This window comes from Chlamydotis macqueenii, chromosome 16 (genome assembly GCF_036417535.1).
Source record: "Chlamydotis macqueenii isolate bChlMac1 chromosome 16, bChlMac1.mat, whole genome shotgun sequence".
NCBI lineage: Eukaryota > Metazoa > Chordata > Aves > Otidiformes > Otididae > Chlamydotis > Chlamydotis macqueenii.
In genome coordinates this window covers 1,680,041-1,707,136 of record NC_141571.1, presented here as the reverse complement: position 1 = coordinate 1,707,136, position 27,096 = coordinate 1,680,041, and the positions used below count along the sequence as shown (strand labels likewise).

The window sequence follows — 27,096 nt, the reverse complement described above, 5'->3', positions numbered from 1 at the left end:
CGTGCAGACACACCATTCCTGTCCAGTCACGAGCTGTGTCTGAGCATCACCTTTGTGCTGACACCATCTGTGTACAACAGCATCCGGTTGCAGATGTGTCACCTGTGTGCAGACATGCCACCCACGATCCAGGTGCCATCCGAGTGCCTCAGCATGCCACTCATGTATGGGGGCCGCTCCTGTCCAGGCACAACCTGTGTCCGCTGCCACATGTGTTCAGATACGACCTTTGTGCAGACACCATCCACGCACAGACAGTACCCGTGCGGTGATCCCACCCACACGCAGACACCACTTACGTGCCAATGTCAACCGCGTGCCAAGCACGTGTCCTGACATGCCACCTGTATCCTCCTGGCACGGCACAGTTCAGCACAGAGGGGCCCTGGCCAAGCTCGGGGTGCTCACTTCCCCGCGAGGGACCCAGCACAGCTCTTTCCAGCAGAACAGCTCCTTTATTTTTAACATTACCCTGCCTTTGCCCATTTCATTTTCAGCACACGGATACAGGGAGAAGAACTGCTTAGTACAGAGAGAACCCGAGTTCACCCTGAAGACCTCACTGGCCAAACAGTTTCCAGCTGTAGCAGTGGGTTTGGGGGTAATGGTTCTTTCCCAAACGGGTAAAAAGAACGCAGAGGTGTGGATCATGTTTATGTCATTTTCTCTCTCCTGCTGTGATCTCGTAATTGAAACTGTACTTGCTAACCTCATCTGAATCCGTCATCTGCACGTATCAGAAACAGCACAGACAGCTTTTAATAGGAACAAGACTAATTAGCCACCCATATCTTGATTTCAAGCCCCAGATACGGTGATTGGTGGGGAAAAACAATCACTTGAAAATAAGACCAAAGGACACCTCGAGGCCCAGCTCAGAGTTCGAACCGGCTGTGTATATGTTTGGATTTTAACTTGTTGTACTTGGTGATCAGATCCAGCTTACTGTGCCCGAGCGTCATTCTCTTCTCAGCCCCGTAGGCGCTGTTCCTTTCCATCAGCGTGTCCTCAGTGAGTTTATCGTAGCAAGGCACTGCAGGCTTTTTATCTCGTTTTAGCTGGCTGTAGGGGGATAGCAGGTCCAATTTTCCTTGTCCGGGACTCTGTCTTTTTTCCATCCCATAAAAAGCGTTATCATTTTCTGCTGTCTGTTCCCTGGAGGGAGGAGCAGGCCCTTTCTGCTTCATGACTGTCCCATTGCTACTGGCACCCTCCAAAAAGGGTGGCTCCTGTCTCAGTGGGGAGCCATGGCTGCTGTTGGCCTTATCGTCCCCTTGGTAACCGGGTCTATGGGAGCTCAGGGCAGGGGAAGACTCCAGCTGCAAGAATGTCCTTGCTGTCAGGAGATTTGGTTTGTGATACAAGGCTGGGGTGGGTTTATTTGGAGGACTGTTCGGTGAGTCTGGTGGTTCTCCTTGCTGCTTAGGGCAAGTGGGCTTCAGAGATGTGTCTTCCCTCCCCTTCCTATTCCCTGGATCAGAGCTTGAATCTTGCTTTTCCTGGTGCACATTGCAGCTAGAGTTCTTCAGAAAGGGAGACATTTTTATGCTTCTGATGCTTACATTGGAAAGGCTGCTGGAGGGGCTCGAGGTTTCAGCATCATTCACCAGTGGGGGTTTCAAAAGGGAGTTGGCAGCTTTTGAGGTATTCTGAGAAGAGGGGCATGTTCCAGGATCTGGCACACAGAAGCTGGTCACTGCTCTGGACTCTGCATACAAGTACTGGAATTCCTTGTCAAACTCTGCAACAATTTGACCTCGGAAATGAGTCGCCAGGCTGGTGTGGACTTGGCTGCAAAGCCAGGTGAAACTGTGAAAAAGAAAAAAAACCCACATGTAACTTTAGTTCACAGAGTGCCAAGATACCTAGCATTGATTTTAACATTCCAGTGATGCATTGCTACCCAGTTTACGTCATTAAAACTTCATCTGAAGTATGGCAGTCTGAGATTACTTATAGAGATGAACGTACTCATGACATAATTATAAAAGAACAACCCAAAATGATAATTTAATTTCAGCTCAGTGATGTAATGAACCTGTTCTGGTTTTGTTAGTGAGGGGGGCCTAAGGTGGCAGCTTCTGTAGGAAACGGCTAGAAGTCGCTCCCCTTTGTTCAGTGGACTCAGCCGGGCCTAGGGTGGACCTGCTGCTGGCCAAGGCTGAGCCAATTGGTAGCAGAATGTCCCGTGATAATGCCTCTGCGATAACGTATTTAAGTAGGGGAAAACAGGAAAAAAAAAAGGAGAAAAGATGTGAAGAAGCTGAGCAGGGGCAGAGAGGGGGAGGTGTGAGCCTTGTGGGCCTTGCAGGCCTCACCCTCTGGCCTCCCGCCGGGCAGCCGACTGGGCCCAACTCGGCCCGGCCTGGCTGCAAGGAGTGGAGAGGAGTTGAGCAGTTGAAGTGAATAAGATGTAAAAAGGATCCTGAGAGGCGTCTGCCAGCCTGTTGTGAGGAACGGCTGCAGATGCCAAGGTCAGTTCAGAAGGAGGGGGAGGAGTAACGCGGCTCCTGGCCAAGATTCCTCTGCAACTCGTGGTGAAGACCATGGTGGAGCAGGTTGTCCCCCTGCAGCCCATGGAGGTCCACGGAGGGGCAGAGATCCACCTGCAGCCTGTGGAGGACCCCACGCCGGAACAGGTAGAGGCCTGAAGGAGACTGTGGCCCGTGGAGGGCCTGCTGGGACAGCTGTTCTAGAGGGACTGCACCCCGTGGAAGAGATGACCCACGCCAGAGCAGTTTCACGGAGGACTGTGGCCCATGGGAGGGACCCCACGATGGAGCAGGGGAGGAATGTGAGGAGTTCTTCCCCCAACGATGATACAGCTGCATAAAACAACGCATGATGAACTAACCACAGCCCTCATTCCCTTTCTCCCCACCCCGTGCCGCTTGGGAGGGGAGGTAGTATAGATAATGTTAAGCTTGGGAAGAGGGAGGGGTGGGGGTAGGTTATCTTGTTCCCTGTCTCATTCTCCTGCTAGTTTTAGAAATAAATGAGTGTTTTCCCCCAAGTCGAGTCTGTTTTGCCTGTAACGTTAACTTTAAGGATTTCTCCCTGTCCTTATCTCAAACCTTGAGCCGTTTTTCTTATATCATGTCCTCCTATTCTCTTGGAGGGTGGGGGGAGCGAGAGAGAGACTGTGTAGTCTGGTCCCGATCGGGGCTGAACTACGACAGAACCATATGAAAATATAAACAGTGAACAAGAAATATCAGCCGGTTTTCCTTAGCCATATGAGGGACGTAGAGCAGCAACTACTCCCTGCAGCAACCGTCCCTCCCAGCAGCACGTTTCAGGCCTTTTCTTGTCCAGCTTCCCCTTGCCAGCAGTCTCTGCCCATAAGAAAGGAACCATTGTTTCCCATTCCCCATCCTGTCCGTGTCCTGGAGAGTACCAGCTCACCATTTGTGGACAGGCTGGTCAGTCCGTGCAGGGGGATACTAGGATCTGTGTGGTTTGTATCGAGCAGGCAGTGCCACGGAGTGCTCCCGGTGTCTGGAGATGGTGTGGCTACGGGACAACGAGACACGAAGCACGGGGCACTGAAGGGCTCTTTCTGCCCAGCAGAAAGACTTTTGCAGCAGACTTTCTAGATCAGCACGGCACTTTCTTGGCCAGCACAGTACACTGCAACCACACCTCCCACAGAGGGCCAGCAGACAGTTTGGGAGGGTACTGACACATCTTGGTCTCCCGGCCTCTTCCCCTGCCTCGGCAGGAGCTACGTTCTCATGTCCCTAACGTCTGCAACACGTCATGGACATGAAGGAGCCGCTCAGGCAGGCAAGAGGGTGAGGAACAGAGATCCTGGGCACTGCCTGGAGGAGCAGAGGTCTCCAGAGCCCCACAGGAATACCTTGGGACAGGAAGGCTGATGATGTTTTCCGCAAGTATTGCTGTGAGATTCCCCAGCCTCCTTCCATCTTTTCCTTGCCACCCAGTTAAGAGATGCACGGCGTTAGAAGTTCACAAGTCCTTTGCTCAGCGAGTCCAGTCCCTGCTCTCACAGTACGACGTCTTGGGATCTTTTCTGGGAGCTTTTTACGTTCCACCTTAAAACAAATTAGGTTTTGCCCCAACTGGGGAAAAATTTTTGCTAATTGCCACTCTGCATATTTTGCTTGTCTGTTTAACCCTACCTGTTGTTTGTGCCAAAACTGTAACTTGATTAGCTCTCCCCTCACATATCTACAGATAGTGACCACATTTCTCTTCCCAGTCTTCATTTTCCTAGATTAAACAGGGAAGATCCTCTTACAGAGCAGACTGCCCAGGCTCCTGCTCATCCCAGTCATCAGCTACTGCTTTTATTCAAACCTGATTAGCAGATCAAGTGTGTTAAATCAAACAGAACCCTCACAGATGGAAGTACCCGCTCAGGGCTGCATTATCAGCTGCTAAAGCGAGATACTGACTTTGACAAGAGCAGGATGAAATCACAGAAACAACAGGAGAGCAATTGTAATGGGAGACTCCAATTCTTCCCAAGTAAGTGTCATTTCAGGATAAGATACTGGCATTATGTTTTGAGACCTCATCAATGTTTGTTTCACAAGACAGCTATCTGGGAACTTTTAGCAGGAAAAGCAGCTTGTGGCTTGTTCCTGAGCGCTGTGCAGTTGTTATGGTTCACCAGGTTGTTCTGAAGCAGTAAACTTAAACTCAACGTACACACCCCTTAAAGAGCAACGTAAAAGGAAAAGATCCACACTCTCCTGCTTAATATCAAAACAGGTAAATTAAGTAAAAATGAGGAAATAGGACAGGAGTGAAAAACCTTTGTGGGTGGCATGAAGAGTATTCAGAAATACCATACTCAAGGCTTAAAGCAAATGCATACAACTTCAGAGAGAGACAGGAGGGGAAAAAAACCCAGAAAATAGCTGGGATGGCTGAATGAGAGAAGAGAAGCTATTAAGACCAGAAAGCCCATCTTTCAAAAAGGTTGGGTCACACATTGCAAAAGGCCCAAGAAATAATATTCAGCTCTCTGCGGGGACAGCACGGGGTCCATGTGTAAGAGGAGTGCTCAGATAATTCCTCTGCATCCGTGTTTATTGTACAGCAGCTTGGGTTGATCTCTGCCCTGAGCTCACCGTTACACAGGACATAAGGGAGGATCAGCCTCATGCTGAAATCCCTGTAGAAGATATTAGAAAACACAGCAACAAAGCAGATAGCAACAAATTGGCAGGACCAGGTAACGCTAACCCAAGAGTGCCGAGGGAACGCAAGGATGAAACAGCTCAACTGCGAACCAGGATGTGTTCTCTCTCACTTCGAAGGGCCTTGGTTATCAGAAGAGCGGGAGGTTGCTCACAACACACAGGCAGGCTGTGGACGTGGCTCCTTGCTGCAGGCCACTGTGGATGCTAAAAGTTCATGTGAGGTGCTAGAAATGGTAGGATTTTCCTGCCATTATTTTTTCCATAACAAACTGCTGCACACAGAGCTCCCATATCCAGCTCCGAATCACCCCGGGGTACAAATGACAGAAGTGTGGGAAAGGATCGCTGTAGGATAGGATCCCTTCCTTGCCTTGCTTTCATAGAATCACAGAATGGTTTGGGTGGGAAGGGACCATTAAAGCCCACCCACTCCAACCCCCCTGCCAGGAGCAGGGACATCTCCAACCAGATCAGGTTGCTCACAGGCCCGTCCAACCTGGCCTGGAATGTTTCCAGGGATGGGGCATCCACCACCTCTCTGGGCAACCTGGGCCAGTGCTCTACAACTCTCAGTGTAAAAAATTTTTTCCTAATATCCAATCTAAATCTACCTCCCTCTGTTTTAAAACCATCACCCCTCATCCTGTCACACCAGGCCCTGCTGAAGAGTCTCTCCCCACCTTTCCTGCAGCCCCCTTTAGGCACTGGGAGGCTGCTGTAAGGTCTCCTCGGAGCCTCCTCTGCTCCAGGCTGAACAGCCCCAGCTCTCTCAGCCTGGCCTCACAGCAGAGCTGCTCCAGCCCTCTCATCATCTGCGTGGCCTCCTCTGGACCCTCTCCAACAACTCCATGTCCTTCTGATGCTGGGGGCTCCAGAGCTGGAGGCAGCGCTGCAGGGAGCGTTCAGACTCTCCTGGAGCAGGAACCCTCCAGGAACCTGTGCAGCTCAGCCTTTGGCCAGGAGATGGAGTTCCAGCACCACCTGGGAGGTGGGACACACCTGCCTGGCCTGCATCCCCTGCCCGGCTGCCCTGGCGTGGGTCGAGCAGGAGTGGCAAGGGCACCCTGCAGAACCGCCGCCGGTCTCATTCTCAGCAGCATTTTCCACAGCAGGGTTGGTTCCTCTGGGCTTGCCGTGGCCATCCTACAGCAGAGCTGCGCAGGTGCTTTGCAGTTTCTCACACTCAGCTCCTCTGCCACAGCTGTTTCCAGCTGACGAGATGCCAATTTACAGCAGAAGGATTTTTGTTTCTTTCAGTAGTTTCTCTTACTCATGTTTATTGCTTTTCTGTCACTTTGGCTGTCAAAGGCATTCTTTTCTTTCTGTATGCCAATACAAGCTTTGGTGCATCATTTTTGCTCACTGCTAAGCGTAGATACTATGTAACACTCATTGCTAGACCTTTAATTTCAAGTGACATTTTCTTTGATGACAATCATCTGACATTATTGTAGTAAGCTCTTTAAGCTTGCTTCCAATGCACTTGAAATAATTTCCACCCCTCATTTTTCATCTTCATTTTGATTAAAAACAGTGCAATGTACGCACTTGGGCATCCCATCTCAGTTAACTCTTATTCATCCTTACAGCAGCATGCCTCGTGTCTTTCTTCCAGATTCACTTTGTATTTATACCCCCGGGGACTCCCTCCTCCTCGCTCTGGTGTGCTCTGCAGGGTTTACAGAACGTATCTGCTGGCAGTGCTCACTACGGCTACCAGCCTGGGCTTTCCTCGCTGGTACACTGTGCTTGCCATCCCCTCTGCACTCACTTTCTGCTTAATTATGGTTTCTTTCCTGAGGTGACTGTTCATTGAGATAGATCTGGAACTCACTCTTAAAAGCTCCTTCCTCTTGCTTGGGACATGGATACCTGAGAGTATGAGCGCCTTTCTTTTCAAGAAATTCCAAGTCTCCTCCAGCTTCAAACCCCCGTACCTTTACCTGGCCACGGCCAAACACTTATGCACTTAGTTTTTTCCTCCTCTGTACTGACAGGTGCAGAGATTTTGTAATCCTCTCAACTGTCTCCTCTCATTTCTCAGTTTCAGTTGTTGTGTTGGCTTCAACCCCAAATCTTTAGTTTCACTACAGTATAGCAAACAGTGAGCTCCTTCCTCTCTGTGCTGGTGGCAGGACATATACCTGTACTTTGACCATCTTCCATTTTGGGCTGAGAAATTTAATCTCCTCTAAGGCAACTCAAACTGCCATGTAACTCCCTTTCGGGCTGACAATACCATCTCTTTTCTCTAACCTGGCAAATGTTGGATCTGGTTTTCCTGTTCAAGATCCTGTTTAGCTCCAGCCCTATTTGCCCTTAGGCTCCCCTCATCTGCTGCATTAGTAAATGTCTTCATATCTTTCACTCTGTTGTAAGTGCTCAGAGAAACATACATTTTCTTCTAGTACCCAGTATAATACTAAATAACTAGATATGTTATTATATTTAGGATTTTAGATTATTGCTTTTCCTAGATATCTCAGTGGACCTTGTTTTCCTCCCTGTCTTCATTTAGAGGAAATATAATATTAAAGATGGAAAACACAGATAAATATTTAATCAATAAACACATAAGAGCTGAGGGGTCTAAACTACTTTGCCTACAGTTGTTTAAGATAAGAGCAGTGAGCCTGGATCCCATATTCAGAAGACTCTCCAAAAACGTGCCTGATTCATACCAGTAGGCAGCCATATCTCAGAATGAGTTCAGCTTGGAATGAGTATTTTGGAAAATAAGGAGGGCTTTTACAAAAACCATCAAAAAATGTCAGCATAGAGAACAGTAGCATGAGCATACGGGGTTCCATCTGAAAATGTCAGGATGTGTACTACTCCAGCTGCATGCATGTACTGCTGCACACAGGGCTCATAGAAGGGACAATCTGATGGCTAGAGATGTAACTAGAGACTAAAAATGGATTTCAGGCATGATGTGAGCATGCATTTGAGGAGAAAAGAGTCTCCTCTTACAGCTGAAGCATTAAAAGACATTGAATGTCAAGGATAGAGCAGGAAAATACTTCTCTGCAAGAGAGGATGCAGAGAGACGAGACATCTGGGTTCGCTGTCAGCATCGAAGGATGTGTTGAAACTCTAGAGGGACATAGCATCTTGGCTCCGGTGCTACCCAGTATCTTCTTAAGCAGCCTAAATAATGGGAGTGTACACTCATCAAACTCACAAATCATACCCAACGGAGAGGGACTGCTCAGAGCAGAGTTTGAAAAAGGTTCTGAAAAAAACTGATGCAGTTTAACAGGAAAATATTCAAAGAAAATACGTTCCAGGCAGGTGCACAAATAGAGGCTGCAGAATGAGCAGGCAGCAGCACTGAGGGCTGGCGTATGTCGTAAGCAAAAAAAGCGTCTGTAGTGTCAAAGGGTTGCGGAAAAAAAGAAAACATCCTGGGGGTGCATGAGCTACATTGTGGCCTACAAGACATGTGTAATCCTTTCATTTGACTTGAGTCCTCGGAGGAACAGGAGATGTTGAGTCTGGAAAAGAGACAACTGACGGTCAGCGTGCTGCCCGTCTCCAGGCTGCACAAACCGAGCTCTATGGGAGGTACTAAATTGTCGGTGTCCACAGGGAATGAAGAGTGAGTTGCTCGCTGGGATGAAGGACAGCAGAGATATTTGAATCTAAGTTATGGAGCACTATGAAGAAGCCACTGGTCCAATGTCTGTGCAGTCCCATTAACAGAAAAAGAGATAGGATGAGCTCGGGGGAAAAATAAAAGCACGTAAGTAGGAATCTAAAAAAAGATCAGGATTTTATTGGTAGCCTTATAAAATGCTCCCTCTTCCATGCTTAGAATGGGACAGAGAAGTAAGAGAGCATTTCAAGACATGGTTATGGAGATTACGTTGGGGAAGGATGGTAGAATCATAAGGAAATGGCAAACTGCAGGAACATAGTGATTCTATAAAGAAAGCTGGATTCCATCTTAACTTACATGAAACTTGGCAGCTGCACAGTACAATGCAGAAGATACAGGGAGGCTTTAAACTGGAATCTGGAGCAAAGCTGGGATGTGTAGGCCGTACAGTCTGATATTGCCTGATGACTAACACAAGAGGCATCTGAGAAACTTACTGGGTAGAAGAAAATCAAGGAACAGTATAACTGCAAGGGCAGAAATCATGCAGAAATGACAAACAGAGGATATGTTGCTGAGGCAGCAGCAAAACACGTCTAAAAAAAAAAAAGTCAAATAAAGTAAATGATATATCAACAAATAAAATATATTCCTGTTGGATTAAAATTCCATTCCCAAACAGGAAAAATAGTATTAGGCCTATACTGTGAACTTTCTGAGCAGAATGCGGGTGGTAAATACGCTACGCTAAGGAAGTGCTGAGCGGCTGAGGAGGCAGAAAGCAGAGCAATAAAGGGAGATTCAGTTATAGCCACGTGGAATGGGGGCCATTACTAGAAGAGCTGCATAAACTACATTTTAGGCACTATAAATAACTGCTTTTTGGAGAAACAATATTGCGAGTTCAGAAAGTTTCTTTTTGCCACTGGGCAAAAAAATAACCATGACATACCCATATCAAATATTCTTTCAGGACTGAAATAATCCATAAAGGGAATACTTCACTTAAAAAAGAAAGTGAAGAATGCTATTAAAAAGACGTTTAAAATAGTAACCAGAAAGGTTCAATGCTTGAGGCAGCATGAAGATTGTTCAAAGATCCTGTATTAGAGTCCCAGCGAAAATGTACCTATCAAAATAAAGACATTTTAAAACATCCAAAAAGTCACCATACTTAAAAGGCACATTAAAGGAAAACATTAAAGTAAACAGCCTTCAAAAACTGGAAGTCAGCAATTTTCCAATTATTAACCAGTGAATAACCTTTCATTTAATATTGAATAGAGTAGCAGAGGAATTGAAAGTAGTAAATGTGACCCTTTTAAAGAGCTCCTGGAAACTACAAACCAGCCAGTCTTATTTCCATCCTGAACAAACTGGTCAAAGCAAACAGAGAGTAAAATTATTAGATGTATAAATAACTATAATCATAATGCTGATGACTCAGCATATTTTCGTGGAAGGAAGCCATGCCTCAAAAGCCTCTTGCAGTTCTTTGAAGGAGGCAGGAGGCACACAGATGCGTATGATCTACTTGACGTTGGATACTTCAGTTTTCAAAGAGATTTTGACATGGTCATTCAGTGAGGACTCTTAGAAAAATTAAGTGATCATGGAGCACAAAGGAAGGTCTTCCCGAGGAGTAACAGCCAATTAAAGATGGGATACAAATTCTAGCAACAGTTTTAATTTACCCACTGGAATCCCACAAGTTTTGTGCTGGGATCGTTGCTGTTCAACGTGTTCAGAAAAGACCTGAAAAATGGTAGAAACAGGCCATGTCAGAGCTCCTGACACAATTATCGTGGGTGGGCAAAAGAAAACTCTTGATTAACAAGTTGCAAGAGGATCTTATGGTATGGGCTGAGTAAGTGACAAAATGATAAGACAAAAAATAAAAGTCAATAAATTCAAACTGCTGCAAAACCCCTGACAATCTCTGCACATTGATGAGTTCTCAGTTATTAACACTTAGGAAACAGGTCAGGGTTCCCATGGACAGTTCAAAACAATGACCACTTTGGTGTTTAGCACTAGTCAAAAAGGCAAACAGCAGACGAGGACCTGCCAGAATGGGAACAGAGAAAAAGACAGAAGTCACTATTACAGCACAGTGCTGAAGTGTAGTGGGTGGAGATCTCTTGACCAATTCATGCAGTTCTGGTCAATTCATCTCACGAAAGACAAGATGTTATGATTAAAGGAGTTCTCCTGCACAAGAAATGACTGAACAGTCGAGGATACTTCAGCTGGAGAACAGATTATTCACATGAGGGATTATAATGAAGGAAGACAAAATAATGGATGCAGTCAAGAAAGTAAATAGGAGACAGTGATCTACTGTGCCCAGGTGATGGCAATTCAGGGGCATCAATATAATTACTTGGCAGTGGGTCCAATGTAAATACAACGGATCACTTCTTCGCACAAAACATAAATTAAACTGCATAACCCATTGCCAGAGGGTATCACAGAGGCCAGCCATGGTGGGAAACAGTCTCCTAGGGCAAATTGAACATGAAGAAGCACATGCAACATACAGCCCTGGAGGTTCTGAAGCCTCTGTTCCTTGCAGACAAGCCTGTTGAAATGTAAAACCTGCCACTGGGTAAGAACACTTTTACCCTCTTTCCTGTATCATCCCAAGACACTCCTGGATCCCCTCTGGGTCTTTGGGATCTTTGACTTTACTCAGTAAGTATTGTCATCCTTTGAATCGGGCTTTCCCATCTGTGGAGAGAGTAATCTAAATATCTGCTATTCCAGGTAGAGTACTGGGCTGCAGTACTCCCAGTAGCAGACTTTCCGACTTTATCCTGTGGAATAAAGAGCTTCTGACCGCTCTTTAAAAAATTCCACAAAGAAAGAAAGACTGTTTGTTTTAGTCCAGAACATCACGTGCTTACTGGGACAGCAGAGAATCAGATGGAAGACCCTATTCAACACAATAATTCTCTTCCAGAACTCGAGAGGTTTCAGCTATACAGTGATCTGTAGGAAGAGACCACATCACAGGCCCGAATCTCTGCCCCAGAACAGCAGAGGGAGGAGCTGAGCCAGAGAATCAAATCTGCATTTTAAGCAATACGCTGACCCTGGGCCACAGGGAAATAAGGTGTTCCTCCAGCCACGGAGTCCAATCCAGCTGACACATGCTTTTAGCCACTCAAAAATGAGTGGTCTCAGTTATCTCATCCCCCCACTGCAGTCAATGGAGATGGACAGATGTTTCCAGGCAGCGATTCACGCCGTTGTTCTTAGATACATGTCTCAGGATGGTCAAAACGCCACCAGACACTGCTCTCCATATTGTTTATATAGACTCTACATAACCAGTTTACATTGGGTACTTCTGTTTTCGCTGCCAGAGTTTGATAAGGTGAGGCTTCACACTCCGAGATGATGAAGGCAGAAGCAGAGGAGAAGGTGCAGCTTGGAGCTACAGCACGGAGGAGGACACTGGTAGATGGAGGGTCCAGCATGTGCTGGGAGAGGGAGAGCAGTGTTCAAGGAGACCTGGGGGAAGGAGAATAAAGTATTGCCAGGACACCAAATTCACAGAAATATCAGAACAGTCTGTCCTGGGGAGCTGCACAGTTTGTGAAGGACCATATGACGTGGAACAGCGTGAAAATACTGTGGGAAAGATCTGTAGGTGGAAAACTCAGAGTCTCACAATAAAAATACAGTAGAAGAACAGTACTGCCAGCCCTCTGGTCAGAACAGTGACGGTGATCAGACACTGGTGACTGAGATTACAGAGGCTGCAATCAGAATAGGCAGTAATAGTGGGAGATTTCATCCACTCACATACATACCAGGTTAATGCTTCACGGGGATGAGCTGTTGGGAAAAACTTTTTTGAAGCAATAAATGATTACTTGCTGGAATTAACTAGCCTAAATTCTTTGACCCACAAGAAAAGATGCTATTCAGGATGTGGTCTGGAATGATGCATAAGACCTGGTTGCAGAGGTAGAAGAGCCTATTTGTAATAACGCTCACAACAGTTTTAACTCTGTAGTGGGAACAGAGCAATCTACATCAATGCAGCACGTGGATATTCCATTTCAAGAAAGGCAACTAGGTAAAAATGCAGGAATGTCAAAAAGGGCTGAAAAGGAGCAGCCCAGAAAACCCAAGATGACTACGGCTTGTAGGTTGTTTAAAATTGCTGTGCTGGCAGTTAAGAAATTGGTGGGCCCATTTGAGACCTGTGGGTCAAAAGGGGCATTCAGTGATGGCAAGACCTCAATGAATTTTTTTTGCATCCATTGCTAATGCTGGTTGCTAATGCTGGTGACACCGAGGTTTCACTCCTGTGTACCAGGGTCACTGCAAAGACTGCTTTGCTGAGGACCTGGAGGTTTCCAGTATGATCCCATCTACGGAGAAGACTCTGGATGTAATCTTGCAGCCCAGTACGACTGGAGCTGATCTCCACCCTGGGACATGGCAGAGCGCGCTGTGAAGAACAAGATTACTGATGGCATGGAGAAGCACAGCCTCTTGGAAAAAGGTCAACAGGGCCACTGTAAAGGCAAGCCCCGCCTCACAGATCTGCCAGAGTTTGGTGAGGAAGCCAGTGAGCACACGGATAAAGGAACCAGTCAGCTATGTATTTCTGAGTTTTCAAATAGCTTTTGACAAGGTTCTACACCAAAGCCTTTTAAGAAACTAAGTTACCATAAGCATGGAGGAAAGGTCTTCTTATGTACTGAGAGCTGGTGAAAGCAGGGGGTGCAAAGGGCCGGGCTTAATGGTCATTTTTCAGCATGGGCAAGAGCCAGCAGTGAGGCCACAGAGACTGGTGCTGGGACTGGTTTTCATCTTAACCATGACCTCAGGCATGGAGGGGTGCAGTGAAATCCCCAGCTTTGGAGAGGATCCTCAATACTCTCAGGTGGTTGAATACCTCACTGAAGGCAAGGAAATCCAGAAAGATCTCACAGAACTGAGCAAGTGGACACCTCTGCTGTGAGGCCAGGCTGAGAGAGCTGGGGCTGTTCAGCCTGGAGAAGAGGAGGCTCTGAGGAGACCTTACAGCAGCCTCCCACTGCCTAAAGGGGGCTGCAGGAAAGATGGGGAGAGACTCTTCAGCAGGGCCTGGTGTGACAGGATGAGGGGAAATGGTTTTAAAATAGAGGGAGGCAGATTTAGATTGGATATTAGGAAAAAAATTTTTACCCTGAGGGTGGTGGAGCAGTGGCCCAGGTTGCCCAGAGAGGTGGTGGAGGCCCCATCCCTGGAAACATTCCAGGCCAGGTTGGACGGGGCTGTGAGCAACCTGATCTGGTTGGAGATGGCCCTGCTCCTTGCAGGGGGGTTGGACTGGATGATCTTTGAAGGTCCCTTCCCACCCAAACCGTTCTGTGATTCTATGATTCTATATGTGGCAGGTGAACTTCAGTGTAGGAAAATGTGGTGTATCCGTAAGGAAAAAATTATCTATATCAGGCCTGTACGACGCTGAACCTGGAACAGCTCAGGAAGGAGCTCAGAATCATTGTCAGCAGTTCTCTGAAATCACCAGCTCAGTGTGCAATGGCAGCTAAAATTGCAATGAGTGTTGGCCACTGTCAGCAAGGGTGATAGTAGGAAAGCAGAGGGCATCATTTTGACCCTCTGTAACACCTTGGTGTAGCCATATCTTGGGGGCTGCATGCAGGTCTGATCTCTGCATCTCAAGAAGGACACAGTGAGGTTAGAAAGGGTGCAGAAAAAGATAACTAACGTGACTGAGGGACGCAGCAGCTGCCGTACAAGGAAAGACCGAAAAGGCTGCGGTCTTCACTTTAGAGAAGGGCAGGGAGCGGGGGTAGGATGGAGCCTTCAAAACTGTGAAAGCAATGACTTATCTGAATGTAGGACAGCAATTTTACCAAACTGCAGGACTAGAACTAGGGGCACGTCATGAAATTGGTAGAAGTTTTATTCAGGACAATGAGTTAGGGCAAATTCACAGACAATAGGTACAGGACAGGTACGCAGGCAGGCAGTAGGGACGCGTGTGTGCAACGACTGCTGTGGGAGGACAAGAGGGATGGACCACAGACAGCAGTTTGGGCTGCTCTTCCTAAACAGCACCAGCTGGAGGCAGAATCCAGGCTAGGTTGAGCATTTTCGACACTTTTAAGAAATGAAGCAATACCCATAGACAGATGTGTCCAGGAAGTGTCAACATTGGCAGACAAGCAGTTAACGCCAAACAGCGAGGTAAGAGCGAGAGGATGGAGCAGAAGAAGGTAAAGCACCAAAATGAAACCTGACATTTATAAGGGGAAATTAAGAGGCGAAACAGTGTATCATTATAATGGAGGAAAAAAAATGAGAGTTACATTATTCAGTATTTTGGTAGTGAATATTTTCTCGATGTCACCAGTCTTTGTCACAGTAGTTGCTACTTTTTCTTACCTGTATGTACCAGCAAGAACTTGGTCACAATCAATCAGGACAAACTTCTCCAGAACCTGGCCCACAAATTTCTTGCCTGCTTTGCTGTAGTACGTGTCTCCGCTCAGACATCTTACGCGCATGTTCTGAAAGCAAAGAAAGCAGAGCTGGTAGGGGTGCACGTACTGAACGAAACTGAGATGGTCTCTCGTGCGTCACTGATGGGCTCCCTCAACCAGAAGCTCTGCTCCCAGAGGCACAATGCAGCAAGGCATGAAGTATTTCTTGGCTTCTACATACTAAGTATTTTGTCACACTGTCTGATTCTGTAAGATAAAAATACCAACAAATATTAACAAGTTGCACTTAGGTACAAATGCTGGTTTGAAAAAAAACTTGGAGGATCGTATAAGCCGACAGATCATTTCTGAAGTATGTAAGAGTACACAATTTTTTCCAGATTATTGATAATATCCAACTAACCATACTAGCTGACAGCTCTGCATTTCAACCAAATTTTGGCTCATAGCAACTAGCCAGTTTCTAATCAATCGAATTTTATACAGCGACAGGCTTCTTAAAACCAAAATATCGCCGAATAAAAAGATTTGCAGAAAAGTAAGTCTACAGGTTCAGAATTGTCTTTTATCAGTATATTTTAAAATCATATTAAAATTTTCAGCTGCTGTACTTACGTGAAACAGATCTGATCCTGATCTGATTTAAAGACTGTAAAGAACTTCTCTGATACAACTTCAGCTGTGAAACTGTCAGTACAAAATGGGAGATAAGGCTCCCGGTATCCACTGGGGCCTTTTTTGTAACGGGAGATTTTTGGCCATAATAAAAGTAATTGGCACCTCAGTTGAGGAAGGCAGAAAAGGAGAAGAGTCACTGGGAACAGTTACTGGTCTGGTCTATACAACACAGCGCCAAATATCTCGTATGAAAATGAGCATCCCTAAGGCTGCACCTCCGCTGCCCTGCCAGATCGCCCCTTATGGCCCCCGCAAGCCAGTGTCGCTGCCACATGCCGTGGCTTTGGCACACCAGGAGCCGTCACAAACTGTCCCCACCTGCGTCTGGCCCCTTTGTGGGCAGCTCATCCCTGCTCAGCATCAGCCCCGCAAAAGACGAAGACCTGCGGCAGCTGGTAGGTGCCAGACGCCACCGGGGCCATCTTGCCTCCTGCCGAGGTGGGTGCTGCCCACAGCCGGCAGGTGCTGCTGGTGGAGGTGGCCGCCTTCACTCCGCCAGCAGCAGATTTCAGACACAGCAGCTTGTGACAGCCAGCACCGCAGAAAAAAGACGAGCACGAATAGCTGTGGTTTGCCTACAGATGTTCTCGGCAGGGCGCAGATCCACGTCCCTGCCGCCCGGGCATCGCTGCGCCCCCTTCTGCTCCTCCTCCTCCTCCTGGGCAGGTTGAGCATGCCTAACTCCCCAGGCTGCCTCCACGCAGCCAGGGACCGGCTCACCCAGTCTCTGGCCTCACGTGGGGTTCACGGCACAGAAGTTGTGCCTCGGGTGTGAGGAGCAGGAGGCAGTCACCCTGCGGCAGGCGACTCCATTCCTGACGGCTTTCCTCTTCCGTCAGAGTCCCTGTGGGCAGGAGGTGGGCTTCCCGGAAACATCTGCCGGGGAGCTCATCGCAGCCAGGTGGGAAAGGCTGGATTTTCATGTTGTGCTTGAGGAAGTCTCCCTGCCCACCCAAGGAGCACCGTTGCCCTCAGGGCTTGGTAACAGCAGCATCTCCTCCAGACCAGGGGCATCCGACCCCACAGTCTCTCTCTCGCAGTGGGCAATGGCAGCTGGGGAAGAGCAGGAAGAAGGAAATCATTTATGATGCTGCCCCCTAATATTGCTGCTGACTGTCTTCTGCTTGGGGGATTTCCTGAGCCTCTTGTGGTTTGTCTTAGTGGGAAGTCCCCCTGGACCTCTTCTCCAAGTACTTGTCCAGTCCTCTCTTGAGTTCATGGAAACTTTTAGCAGGGACAGAGCTGAAGCTTCACAATCTTTGCCCTGCAGGTCTCACTTGTTGCCTTCGTGGGTCCCAGAACACGTCCTCATCTGTCACCTGTGACTTTTCCCCATAAGGACAGTTATGCATTGGAACCAGTTACCCAGAGAGGTTGTGCAGTCTCCATGCTTGGAGATTTTCAAGACTAGACCAGGTTAAGGTCCTTAGCAATCACGTCTGACCTCACAGGTGACTCTGCTTGGAGCAGGAGGTTGGACTTGATGACTTCCTGAGGTCCCGACCAACTTGCATTAACCTGTGATGCTCTAAAACGCCACCACAAGTTGCTGATATAGAGCAAGATAAGCTGGATGCTTGGGGAGGTGTTCACTTAATCCTGTTGCCAATCAACAGAGATATTTTTTTTTCTTATTATTATTTATTAGTAATAACAGTTCTCACTGGAGGAGCTTCCTCTCTCTGCCCCCCCCGGAAATTAAAACCACTTCAAATAAGGGATATCCCATAGATTTGTTGCCACAGTATTTCTTCACTCCCTCTTATCCTTTCCAAGGCTGGGTGAGTTTCTGATATCTTGCTCATTTTTTCCATCCTCTTCTTCCCCCTGGCAATCCAGGCCCTGAATTGTCCAAACAAGATGAGAATCTGCAGCCTTGCAGGAAAGCCAGCTTGCCAGGTGCCAGTCTCACTTGATTTAGACAGTAGATTTCGGTTTAGCAGGTGGCTATTTGAAAAAAAATCCAACAGTTGAGTCTTCTGCTGTGACTGCTGCCAATGCTTGATGCATCACTGCAGGACTCGCTGATGTTCAGCACCAGGATTTGACACTAGTGTGCTCACACAATGTTCTCAGAAGTAACATGCTGGAGGGGCAGTGCACCCAAGTTCCCCATTAAACCCCAAATTGTCATCAATTATTCCAAATGGAGATTTACCATCACATCCTGTCACAACTCAGAGCCAGGAATAAAATATTTACGCTCATTCCACTTAGATGTGAGTATCAAGCATGCTCAAGAGGCATTTCACACCGAGGCCTGTCGATGAGTCACTGAACGGGGGAGGCAAGTGTTAATTAGCCATTCACGCACAAGACATGACATCAGGTCTAACAAAGAGATGTAGACATCGCCATGGATGCAAACTCATCCTCATTATAATTAAAAACAATGGGCAGGCTCTTGGATAAGAAGCAAATAAAATAAATTTTGGAGAGATGGAATTTATCTAGATCCACCAGGTGACTTCAGTGATGCAGTTGTTTGTGAAAGCAAACATGCTCCAGCACGCAGCAGCTTCTGCTAACAGCTGCCACCTCAAGAGGCAGAGTGAAATTAGTGTGGCTTGTGAGATGGAAGAAAGGACAGAAGGTCCCTTCCAACCCTAACCATTCTATGATTCTATCACCAACATGGGGGAAGAAGGAAGCCTCTAAATTAATCTTTGGGTAGGCAGGCTAAAAATGAGGGGAAATTAAGACATTTGTAACCGCATCTCTTTTGAATGCTGTAAACTATTATTTTTGCATTTTCCCTAGCCTGTATTTTAGTTAAGAATGGTTTTGAGGTAACTGGACAACTTCCAAGCATTCCCCACCAAGATGAAGGGAAAATCTATGAAACTGGTGGCGGGAAGAGAATCAGTCCTGCAGGGAATCCAGTGAAGGAGCACAGCTGGGACTGCTGCCCTTGCAGGACTAACAGATAACAACAAAAAACCAGCTTCCCTTGACAGGTAGCAGTCAGAAAGGCTGTATGGGGAGCAGCAAAATACTGGGGTGCATTTCCGAGCCTGCAAGTTCCAAGGAGAGCTTGGCGCTCTGGCACTTTAATTGTTATTGTTTGTCTGCTCTGGGCACCGCACACCACTGCTGACGGGCACCCCACTGCGCAGGGAATCAGGCTCTTCACAAAGCCCTCGGGAGCCCACAACTGAATCGCAAAGCCTAAAGGCAGATCCTGACATGAGATTTTGGACATGTGATGTTACACCAAGGCAGGGCTGGGAGGAAATGGTAGGTTTTGCACCAGGACATCTGAAGGGACTCACTGCTTCCCTCCACATCCAGCTATTGCACTGCAGCAGCTCTGGCCGGAACCTAAACTGCGCTCAGGGATCCGAACCATGAGCAATTTAACTCTTGCAATTCTGCAAGGGCTGAGAGGGGACAAGGAAAGGAGATGATACAGGTCCAGATGAACCCAAGTTTTCTGGTCTGCCTCTGTCTGCCCATCTGCACTAGCCCAGCCACTGCATCTTATTGGCCTTGACTTCAGATTTCTTGAGTGTAAAACTGAAATGAGGACAACAAAAAATCAAGGTAAGGGACTGGGAGGCTCTACCATTCCTTCCCCTGTGCTTCCAGACAGATCTCAGTTTCCTAGACCAGCCAACCGTGGTCTCTTAGCCTGGGACAGTGGGAGAAGGCATAGGTCCTAGTGACTAGGAAGAGGGAGCAGAACAAAGGGTATGTGGTTTTTATCGATTCCAAGACCTGTTTATCATATCCAGTGTGTGACTGAAAACTTACTGGGAAGCTGTCCTGCGTAAGAGCCATTTTATTGCACATTTCCACAAAATGCTTCAAGTACTCCTCATCCAGGATCAGGTAAACGGGGACGTGCCGTCTGCTTGAGGCCTCCAGCAGGTCACACAGTATTTCCATGTCTGTAAACAGATCCATCACAATTGCTATCACCTAGCCAAGAGAAGAGAGGTGGGGGGAAGAAAACCAAGAGACTGTTGAAACGTCATGCCCAAGTGAATTGTGCTTTAAACTGTGAATTAAGTACTCAGACCTCCTGAGTTACTGAGCATCTGAGGCCACGTGAGTGGAGACTGCTCCTGGACCTTTGTGTTTGACAGCTCTGACCCCACCACCACAAATAAAAACACCTTTAATGACTATGAAGACATTCCCCGTCCAGCTACCTCCTTTCTCATCTGTCCTTCACAGAAAGAAACAGCTGAAAGGGAGGTGCACAAACTCTGAATATCACTGATGCAACAAGTATGTATTGTCTTAAGCAAATACGCCAGAAATAGAGCACATAAATGGAAGAGCTGAGACTGACCCAAATAATCATTCAATTGGTATGAGAGACTCCACAGATGACTAGTGTATTAATGTAAAGAAATATCTTTTTTTTTTTGGGAAGGACACACCACCAGGTAAGGGAGAAAGTATCTCGAACAGGTATGTACATGTTCTTGTTCCAATATTACATCCTCGGGGCGACTAGACAAAATCGTAGAATAACGCGTGTGGGAAGCATCCCTTCCCTTTCCCTGCTGGCAGCACTCCTGCTAACGCAGCCCAGGACGCAAGTGACAGTTATCATAGAATCACAGAACGGTTTGGGTGGGAAGGGACCTTCAAAGCCCTCCCAGTTCAACCCCCCTGCAAGGAGCAGGGACATCTCCAACCAGATCAGGTTGCTCAGAGCCCCGGCCAACCTGGCCTGGAATGTTTCCAGGGATGGGGCATCCACCGCCTCTCTGGGCAACCTGGGCCAGTGCTTCACCACCCTCAGCATAAAAAAGTTTCTTCCTAATATCCAACCTAAATCTGCCTCCCTCTATTTTGAAACCGTTTCCCCTCATCCTGTCACACCAGGCCCTGCTGAAGAGTCTCTCCCCATCTTTCCTGCAGCCCCCTTTAGGCACTGGGAGGCTGCTGTAAGGTCTACTCAGAGCCTCCTCTTCTCCAGGCTGAACAGCCCCAACCTAACAGTAGGAAGAAGAAATAACATTAATATTATTAAAAAAAAAATCAAGAAAATCTGTCTCAATAAACTAAAGACTTGAAAGATAATGTCTCCAAAGGAGGTATTTTTAAAAGGAAAGTAATTTTAAGTAGAACTGCTAGCTCTTTAAAGAATGAGATTGAGGAAGGCCATCGCAACCCACCCCACTGTGGAGATGGGATGGGAAGCAGCAGACTATCTTAGCTAAGTGAATTCTCCAAAAACTGGAAGGAAAATACAGAAAAGGGAAGGTAGGGCATGACAAGTACCTACTACAAGTGAGTTCACCCAGAACTAGAAGATTCAAAGTACAGTATGACCTGCAACCAGAACAACGGATCAAGGAAAATGAACCATAAATAGATGAAGATGTGACTGAAGAAGCTGTTCCGCTGCTCCTCACAGAGTGAGGCTGCCAGCAGACACCACCAAGGCAGCCATGATTTGCAGCACAAAGGGACTGCTGGGACCCATGTGTTGGCCGTTACCATCAGTGACAGGAATCAGGGGACATCTTGGAGAAGTAAGGAACAAGCAGGAGAGCACTGGCCGAGCTGGATGGTTTGTCACACACTTCAGCTGAGGGGGCTTGCAGAGCAATGCAGTGACTTAGACTTTGAACCACTGACAGTTAATACTGAGAACTCATGAACAACGGCAATGCACGGGGGCACTGGAAAAGGTAAAGCAGTGAGCGCTTTACCAACAGGCCGGCTTCATTTCAAAAGCGGAAAAAATAACGGAAGTACTGGTGAAGTACTTCAGTCCCAGCCTTCACCATATCTTAGCAGTAAATCGGTAACTGTTTGGTAGTGGGCAGTTGTGTGCGTAACTGATTCTGAGTTTCTGCACCTAGCAGAGGACGCTCAAACAAGGATGACCCAAAGAGCAGAGAGTTTTGGAGCAGAGCTCCCATGGCCTACTTTACCCAACGTTTGTGCCCTGCACTACACCTTGCACACAAAACGCACGGCAAAGCGCACCCCGTGAGGAGGTGGGAATTCTGTTTTCAAACCCCTCCTCTGCATGTGCTGGAGCATGGCCATGAACGCAGCTCGCCATAGCCCAAACCACCCTGTGGAGCAGACCACGTAGGGTGAGCTTTCCTCTGCCACTTCTGCTCACTGCTCCTCTTCAAAGAGTTCACTTTTACGTGCACAGAGGTTCAGGCTTTAAATAGGATCAGGCTGAATCACATTCATGGGCCTGACCTGGAATCGCTTCAGAAAAGAGTAGAGGAGCTGCAAGTATCACTGTCCTTGGATGTCCTTCAACTTCCCAAATCAATGTTGCTGCTGGGCTGTCAACATTAGGTACTGCTGAGACCCACATAGAAAAGCAGGACTTCACCATGTCTTTCCACATTGGCCTTCAGCCAAAGACCAAAGGCAATTTAGCGAAATTACTTTGATGGGCCACTCATCCTCTGATGAAGCATCAGGAAAAAATATAGCCCCAACCTTGCGTAAAGCCTCAGGCAAGTCCCTCTCAGCCACACTTGCCTCACGATATTCCAGCTCATCCCAAGCTTAAGTCTGAGGCAGGCTTGGCCCTGGAGACAATCTAAACTTGGCTTGGGGAGTCAATATGATGGAGTCAAGAGAGACTGATGCTCTTTTGTCCCCAGACCCCACATGCTCAGACGCCTTGCTTGCGCCTAGTGTGCACAGAAGGTCCGCACCATCTTGCATTTCTCTACCTGTGCCCACAGGCTCTGGCAGAGTCTGGGGCTGTTACTTGCCCCCCAAACAGCACTGCCAGTCTGCAGTGCTCGCTGTGAGAGGGATGGGGCTGAGCAGCCCGTAGCACGGCTGCACATGGCAGAATCACCCATGGCACCCAGTGCTCTGGGCTGGATGCAGCTGGCTGCCAGGCAGATCTGCATCTCCCGGCAGCCTCTCGGCAGGGCTCTGGCATCAGCGCAGGAGCAAGCGCCCCAGGCAGCGGGACACCAGCTTGTGCAAGCTGGGTGGAGCCCTGTGTGATAGTCAGACTCATGTTTTCCAAAGCAGGCCGTTGCTTGGCATCAGGAGGTGGGACAGGCTATGGCTCTACTCATGGCCTCCTGACATGCGACCCCTTCACTGGAGGGATTTGGGCAGAGTTGCTCCTCATGGTGCTGGCAAGCACCCACAGCTGATGTCAGGGAAGAAGGCTGGCAGCCCCACGTGCACCACAGCTTGAGGGAGGAGCACTGCAGTGGGGAGAGAGAGGAGGCTGTGCCTTGCCACAGATGCAGGGCCCATGGTGGGGCAGCTCCTTCTGAGCAGGGGTGCCACAGGACAACCATAAGGGCCGCTCGGGTCACCATATCCTCTCAGTAAGCAAAGCAGGCAGCTCTCACAGTAACATCAGCTCAACCCCAAAGCCTAGAAGTTTTGGGGGAAGAAGACCCTGGAAGTCTTCTCCTTGAAGCCTGCTAAGAACGTATTGTCACAAAAGTGAGGTCTAAAGCCCCAGAGATAATTTCCAACAGCTCTGTAAAGCAGTGGAAGTCAGGTACCTAAGCTCCATCTCCAATTCAGGCTCAGGACAACTCATGTCTCACCTTTCAAAGCCTTGGCCATTTATGTCGATCTGGCCTTACAAACCTAAGGAATGTACGTCCAGTGCCTCCAGTCCCTTGGTTTCAGTGGTGGGAGCTGCAAGGCTGGGGCTGGCCCAGAGCATTCCTGTTCCTCACGATACTGATCATGGCCTCCAAGTCCACGGCACAGCCTGCCCCACAGGCTCTAGAAAATTCACACCTTGCCATTGTAGGGTTAAATCATGACATTTCTTACACCACTTCTGGAAATTCACAATTCAGCAATTACTGCAGTCATCACTTTGGGAATTACAGCACTTGCCAGCACCCCACTGGGGTTGCCATCTGTCTGGTTTCTAACCGGCACAGCTGGTTTTACTGGTATTTGCCAATAGCAGTGAGGTTTTGGTCATTACCGTAGAGTTGCCATTTGAAGCGACACATTGCTTCTCTGGAGGACCATCAGGGACCCTTTCTACCATCGCGTGTAAATGCAGATGCGCAGCCAGCGCCAGAGTTGTACAAGAGAGGCAGAAGAAGCATGGACAGTTCAAAATACATTGGAGCTCATCCAGCAAAAGTAAAATTGTAACAGCATTATCAAATGAAGGCTAAGGTGTGGCTGCGCTGCATCTTCTTATGTCTGCAAAGAGAAAAGCTCAAATCTGAAAATACATCTTCAAAGACAGCTGGCTAAATACAGCAAAGTGGCAAGACAAATTGCACCAGCAAGAGGCACCAATAACACAAATGCCCGTTTTGCTGATTTGTCAGTACAAACATACTCTTGCAAAATCTGTCAGCTGGTGCTGTTCTGTGTGACTGTCCAGGAGAAAGCAGCAAACAACATTTCAAGACACACGCCTTCCTGTCTACAGGACCCAGAAAAAGCATTCCGGGACCTCAACATCTTTCCCACATCCCACCAGCTCTGTATCCCCTTCTACGTTAGCTGTCGGCACACGGGAGGAGAAACGCTCTGAAGGAGGGGTGTTTGATGAGAGCTTAATGCCCAGTGGGGAAGATATCTGAGATGCAGAAACAGTCATTGAAAAGCAAAAAAGCAAGCGGTTCTCCACAGTTGCTACTGGCACTTCAAGCAAGAGATGCTTTTCCCTCTGGTTGCTCTTTTGTCATTAAAAGGCATGCAGGTAACATCCTTTTGGATGGTTTGATGAGCAAAGTGACTCAGTAACTACTTAAAGATGTGTAACCGAATGAGCTGGAACTGCCGTCAGCCAAGGGCCCAATCGTGGGAAGCACTGGCCAGACCTGTTAACGCAGAAGCCCGTAAAACCCCAGTAATAAACCAGTAAGATGGTTGAAAACTCATTCTCACATTTCATGCAACAGTCAGAAACACTGGGTGAAAACCTCCACCTTGAGCATAAAGGGCTGAAGATCGTCACTGCTTCGTCAAGCCAAGACAGAAAAGTAAAAAGCTCAAAATGTACTTAAAGTACAAAAAAGCACCTACTGCCTGGAGAACCTCCCTGCAGCAGCAGAGACGTTCCTGTGAACTGAGAAAGCAGCAAGATGTGTTTCATGTGGTTTGAAGGATCACGATACCGTCAGAGATCCGGGACGCATGCTAAGTGCCAAGAGGACACTTCTCGGTAGTCGTTTACCCTGGGCATTCTGCCATGCCTATGCCTTAATTCCCACTGCTGAAAAGGATGCAGTGAGTGTCATAGAACTTTTCAGATCATTTAAGATATCGTAAATCAGCTGCCTGCAAGGACAAACAAAGCTTTTTGTCCCTTACTTCCTGGACAAAGCTGCCCGTATTTGCCTGCAAAGGTGCAAGAGAAGGTCAGGCATTCAGCATTGGCTGCTTACAACTGAGCAGTAGCTTACGTGGCAAAACGGTCTTCTTCTGGACAAAAGAAAAAAGATCCCCATTTACCCCACATCACGCCCAAATTTCAGTGATACGTGGTTCTTTGCCATGCAGCATCACAACACCATCAACCCGAGCTGCCGCATGGCCCCAGGTCCATCTGCTGGGGCCATGGGAACTTGGTTTGCCCAGCTCTGCAGACGGTGACAGCAGGGAACGCTGCAGCCCACTCTGCCTGGAAACAGCTTGCGGTCTTGACACAGCTGAAGCTCAAGCCTAACAATTCTTTATCTCCCACTTTCTTCACTAGGTAGTAACGAATTTAAGGAGTGACGGTAAAGTTAAATCAGAAACTACTGGAGCGATAAGAGAAATTGCCTATAAGCTGACTGGTTAAACGTGAACTTTGCACTGAAAGTGTACTCACTATTGCCACGCTATTGAAATGAAACCCTTCAAAAGGAAACTAACATGGAACAGATGAGAAGAACCATAAAGAGACAAAGTAAATAAACGCTGAAAATGTGTCCGAGGCAGCTGTCCGAGCTGTTGCTTTAGAACACGGCACAGTGGCAAAGTAAAAAGAACCAAGCAGGAGCACAATTTAGTGCGGAAATTCACGCCAGGATTGTGTGTGGTGCATTGCTATCATAGTCCTGCAGTGTGTATGACACCCGAAGGCTGGCAGAAACTGTGCCATAGGGCAAAACGGGCCGATCTTACCCATCCTCAGAAAGGCACAGACACCAAGTCTGGAAGCACGATGATGTATTCTAACCTCCTTCAAACCACAGGCAAGGGTTTTCAGTCCCACAAGTTTACTCAGGCCCCGTGTTCTCCCACAGCAACTCACCAGTGGTGTCCTCTTGTCCTGCTTAACCTGGTGCCCAAGATTCAAGAAGAGCCCTGGCCGTGCGAGCTCCCTGGCAGAGGGCAGGAGGGCTGACTGCCGCACACCGAGGACAGCTGAGCCTTACGGCTGCGTGCCCGGCCGCTCACTCGCTCCAGGCTTTGGCGCCGTGCTCTGCATACCCGCAAACAGACGCAGAGCGCCTGAAAGGGCACTGCCTGCGTGACATGAAATCCCAGGCGGAAAGAAATTACAGGAAAGGAAAGGAGCAGGAACAGTTACAGATCTGCTAGAGAAAAAGCAATCACATCACGCCAGACAGCTAGAGAGCAGCAACAGCCCGCAGCGTGTGGGGCACAGCTGTGGGACCAGCCGCTGGGACTCGGGCGCTGTGGCACAAGACCCACTCGAGGGCTGCAGCTCTATACGTACCGTCCGTGCTCGGCTGATCAGAGACCGGAGCAAGTCCTTAATGCTGTTAGCCTTGTTTCTTTGGAAAATCACAGTGGCTTGAGTCTGGCCAGACACCGTGAGGAGCGGCATCCCCGGCCACCCCAGCTCCAGCTCTGGAGGGTGTACATCAGACATGAGCGGAAAGTAGGTGCCAGAGGTTAGCTCAGAGTTGAGGGAAGACCTGTCTCCAGTGTCCGCATCGCCAGGGTCAGCCTCTTTGTCTTTCATTGCACTGGGATCTGGAAAGCTTTGGTTTCTCTGATGGCTCATATACTCCATGTCCAGGGTGGAAAGAAAAGGCAGCTCCCGTTCCTCAGCAATGGCACTCAGGTAGCCACGTTCCCCCTGCTCAAGAAAGGCGTCTATGGCAAGCCTGGCTGTTTCACTGTGCTGGAGCACCAGCGGGGTGGGCTCCCTCCACCACGGCTTCTTCAGCTGCTCTAGGCGGCTCTTCAGTGGCCCAGACACCCCTTGCTGGCCCCCATAGCTGCGGTGGAACTGGGGTCTCACCTCTACTGCTAGGTAGTTGAACAT

The 27,096-nt window shown here is 48.1% G+C and overlaps 1 protein-coding gene across 1 annotated transcript; it reads right to left on the bottom strand.

The window, feature by feature from the left end:
- Positions 1-442: 442 nt before the first annotated feature.
- On the bottom strand, positions 443-27,096 carry SACK1C (scaffolding CK1 anchoring protein C). The gene is made up of 4 exons (XM_086760785.1): positions 26,542-27,096; positions 19,677-19,844; positions 15,187-15,311; positions 443-1,809 (listed from the first exon to the last, which is right to left on the bottom strand). The coding sequence occupies exons 1-4, from the start codon at positions 27,094-27,096 to the stop codon at positions 876-878; spliced, it is 1,782 nt and encodes a 593-aa protein (XP_086616911.1). The 3' UTR covers positions 443-875.

Bases quoted from the DNA above. Each gene is read 5' to 3' on its own strand.
- SACK1C (XM_086760785.1), bottom strand. From the start codon at position 27,096: ATGTTCAACTACCTAGCAGTAGAGGTGAGACCCCAGTTCCACCGCAGC. The intron at 19,845-26,541 runs GTACGTATAGAG...TCTCTTGGCTAG, and splicing joins TGATCAGCCGAGCACGGACG to GTGATAGCAATTGTGATGGA. The intron at 15,312-19,676 runs GTAAGTTTTCAG...CTTTGCTTTCAG, and splicing joins TTACGCAGGACAGCTTCCCA to AACATGCGCGTAAGATGTCT.